Here is a 3,508-nt window from a genome sequence, read left to right on the forward strand (position 1 = left end):
GGATCTTTTAACCACTATATCGATTATAACAAAGTGCATAAATCGTAGTTAGTTTTGATGTCAATAGAACCAGGAAATATCGGCAAAAACAACAATGATAACAATTAACGAACACGGTATGCAAATTCAAATATAATAAACCCAATTGGAACCCATAACATAATTCAAATGTTATAATACTAAACAAATAGTTAAACTGATTTTATATAAACTAAAATACAATAAATACGGGTATTGAATCAATATCATTAGTATAAATAAATTATTACTAACAGCAATATAAATATAGATAAAAAAACATGTACTTTATTGGGATGGAAGAAGCATCATTTGTAAGCATCCTATTGGACAAATTATAGTATTGGAGTCAAATAAGAAAATTTGAAAGCAACATTCTTCTTAATAGTTTTATTCTTTATTCGCTGTTATAGAAAAAAGAGGTCTAAAAAGTAGAGTTATGAAATAGTTGGTGCGCAAAAAACGTCGATAAAATCAAAAAGTGATTGTGTCGGAATCAGTGATTTTTGGTTTGTTCTTTTAGCCTTCTAGACACTGTGTGTGGTATGATCCCTGGAACTTTATTTGTATCTATTATTGGTCTAGTTTAAATTCAGCTAAAATTAGTTTGGTATTTTGAATTATAAAACTACTTTAAAAAACACATCATAATCGTTTGGATTTCATTGAGTAATTTCACATACTCAAATACAAAAATATAATATGAATGTCATAACTCATAAAAGCTATGTATTTTTTTTGTATATAAGAAACATAGCTTTCTGTATTCAACTTCACTATTTTAGATTTTTACATACAAGTTCATTCATATAGAACAATAATAGTAGATGTAATAGAAGAGTTTGCTTCTATAATATTGCATTAATAAATCGGGTTGACCCGATTTTTGCATACGCGTTATATACAATCGAATAACATTCCTTTTTTAACAAAAAAAAAATAAGAAAAGGAATTTCTTTTAAAGGAATAAAAACAAACCCTAAAAAATATTATATCTCGACAAAGCATCCCGATTGCACAAACCCGGAAAACTCATCCGGAGCATCCAATTTAACCAATTTACTATTATGCCCTTGGTTGTTCTTCTTCTCCGCTAGGAAAAAGGTCTGCGGTGCACCCTGGTAAGCCGATCCGGTGACCAAAGTCCGATCACCGAGGTCAACACCACATGCTCCGACTTGAATAGTGGGATCAGTATCCGCCAAGCAAGCAAAATTCCCATTTTGCCCCACAGTCACGCAAGCTCTCGGACACCTGTTAACTCCCCAAGCCTCCTCCACGCGCCGCCATGTTCCGGTTGTGATATCGAGAACCTCCGCCGTGTTTTTGAAAAGACCCTGGCTCTCGGTGTCGTACCCGCTAATGACCCAAAACTCCGAACCGACAAACACTCCTTCGCACTCGTCACGCTCCTCACTCATCGGGGCCAACTCAGTCCACTCGTCGGCGGTGATATCGTACACCCACGCGCTTTTCAGCGCGTTTTTGCTCTCGTCGTGTCCACCGGCGACGTAGATTTTCCCGTCGAAGGCGCCGACAGCGAAGAACGAACGATTCGACGGCATATCGACTCGCTGAGTCCACCTCCGAGTTGTGAAATCGTAAACGAAAACATCACGTAGAGGCTCCCAACTCCCCGGATTCCACCCACCCATCATCACCAGCTTCCCCTCCGAACTCGCCACCTGACAAAACAACGGCAACCCGTCAGGGTACTTCGGAACCGGGTCCACCTGGCTCCAAATATCAGAATCCGGTTCGAAAACGGATAGCCCGTATTTCGGTTGATTCTCCGGCTTAGAGTTACCACCACTGGAATCGGCCGGAATGTGAAGCGATTGAACCAAACAAGCCGTTTTATGAGTGTACCCAGATTGTTTCCGGTGGTAATAAAAGTCTCTGCACCGGAGGAGGAGTCGCCACCGTTGACAGACATGGGAGGCGACCTCATGGACGATGTAATGCATCCGAGTCAAGCACTGGAGTGCGATTTCTTCCGGTAAACCCGGAATTAGCTCAGTGTAATCTTCCATTGGATGAATTTTATCCTTCTATAAGGAAATTTGGATTGATAAAGGCAAAAAGTTTGACGAAGGAAGATGATCAAGATATCATGAATACGGATATTTATAGCAACATTAGATGTAGATATAGAGTGGGGATTGATTATCGGGTGCTGTATTAGTGTACTGAGTTTGAGCAATCCGTATCTGACACGTGGGAAGCAGTCATTGGATAAGTTGTATAAAATACTTTATAAAATATGCTGAAAAAGGAAAAATAGAAACGTATTTTGAAATTCAAATATTATGTCAAAAACTGAAAAGTGTATCCAAATGTAATGGGAGAAAAAATTCAAATACAACAATATCTTGATACAATCTTTTTCTTTTTTATATAGGGTGAGTAAAATATGGACACTTTCAACTTGAATCATAATAATTTATGTGGGTATTTTAGAATCATAAAATTTAGGGTTAACTATGGATATTAGTATCGAAAACTAATATCCTTACTCGTAATTTAGTTTAATTTTGTGTTTATTATTGACTTCCATCCGATTTGATATTCAAGAATCTCAGGTCGATATCGGTTTTGTCTCTTGTTTATAATCAACAATATAATGATAGTTTACAATATAAAATAAAATATGCTTTTAATAAAACGAAGATAAATTATAGTTTGGGTATTTATAGTTTACACCATTTTTTCATTTGAGTTCAACTTTTTAAAAATTGATGTTCGTTTGGTCATATGGTTTAATATCCTTCGTGGTTGGTCCTTTAAGTAGTTCTGTCGACACCTTTTTGTTAAGATTATTGTGTGTGAGCAACATGTTATCACACCAAAGTGTCTATCTCATCATCATAGTCATACTTTTGGTGTTATAACACCTAAGATGGAAATCGGCAACACCAAATAACATGTGATAACATCTATCATTTTTTTGATGTTTTTAATTTCTATTTTTCTATTTTGTTTTATTTTTTTAATATATGTCATAATATTTTTTAAAAAACATATAAGTTAAATAAAACATAATTAAAATAAATACTTAATTAAACATACCATTTTAAAAATAAAAACGACATTACAACGACAAAAAAAACATTGACTGAAAACATAATAAATTTAAAATTATAAAACCGATACGCTAATCTTCGTCTAAATATTTCCGCTCGATCTTCGCCTTCATTTTTCGAAGCACCTCCACCCGTCTCGGTGACATATTCTCCTCGCTGATTTGAAGAATTGTCAAATCCTTCGCAATGCGATCTTCATCGGCTTCACAACGAAGGAACTCTAAATGCTCCCATTGCAACTCATATCTTTTACGCGCGATTTCGTTGAGATCGTCAAATTTTTGTTTCATTTCGGCTTGTTTTCTACGTCTACTTTCGCCTTCCTCCACGTGTCGTTGAGCACGCCTCTCTTTGTCACGGCCTATCGGTCGCCGATGTGGGGAGATCTCTTCAATGTCGTTCAAGTC

The 3,508-nt window shown here is 36.2% G+C and overlaps 1 protein-coding gene across 1 annotated transcript; it reads right to left on the reverse strand.

Annotated features, from left to right (window-relative positions):
- Positions 1 to 842: 842 nt before the first annotated feature.
- LOC145086873 (F-box/kelch-repeat protein At1g15670-like) lies at positions 843 to 2,159 on the reverse strand. The gene has a single exon (XM_079024715.1). The coding sequence runs from the start codon at positions 2,049 to 2,051 to the stop codon at positions 1,008 to 1,010; it is 1,044 nt and encodes a 347-aa protein (XP_078880841.1). The 5' UTR covers positions 2,052 to 2,159; the 3' UTR covers positions 843 to 1,007.
- Between the last annotated feature and the right edge of the window lie 1,349 nt (positions 2,160 to 3,508).

Source organism: Lactuca serriola, chromosome 2 (assembly GCF_051521515.1).
Source record: "Lactuca serriola cultivar US96UC23 chromosome 2, Lser_US96UC23_V15, whole genome shotgun sequence".
Lineage (NCBI taxonomy): Eukaryota > Viridiplantae > Streptophyta > Magnoliopsida > Asterales > Asteraceae > Lactuca > Lactuca serriola.

Bases quoted from the DNA above. Each gene is read 5' to 3' on its own strand.
- LOC145086873 (XM_079024715.1), bottom strand. From the start codon at position 2,051: ATGGAAGATTACACTGAGCTAATTCCGGGTTTACCGGAAGAAATCGCA.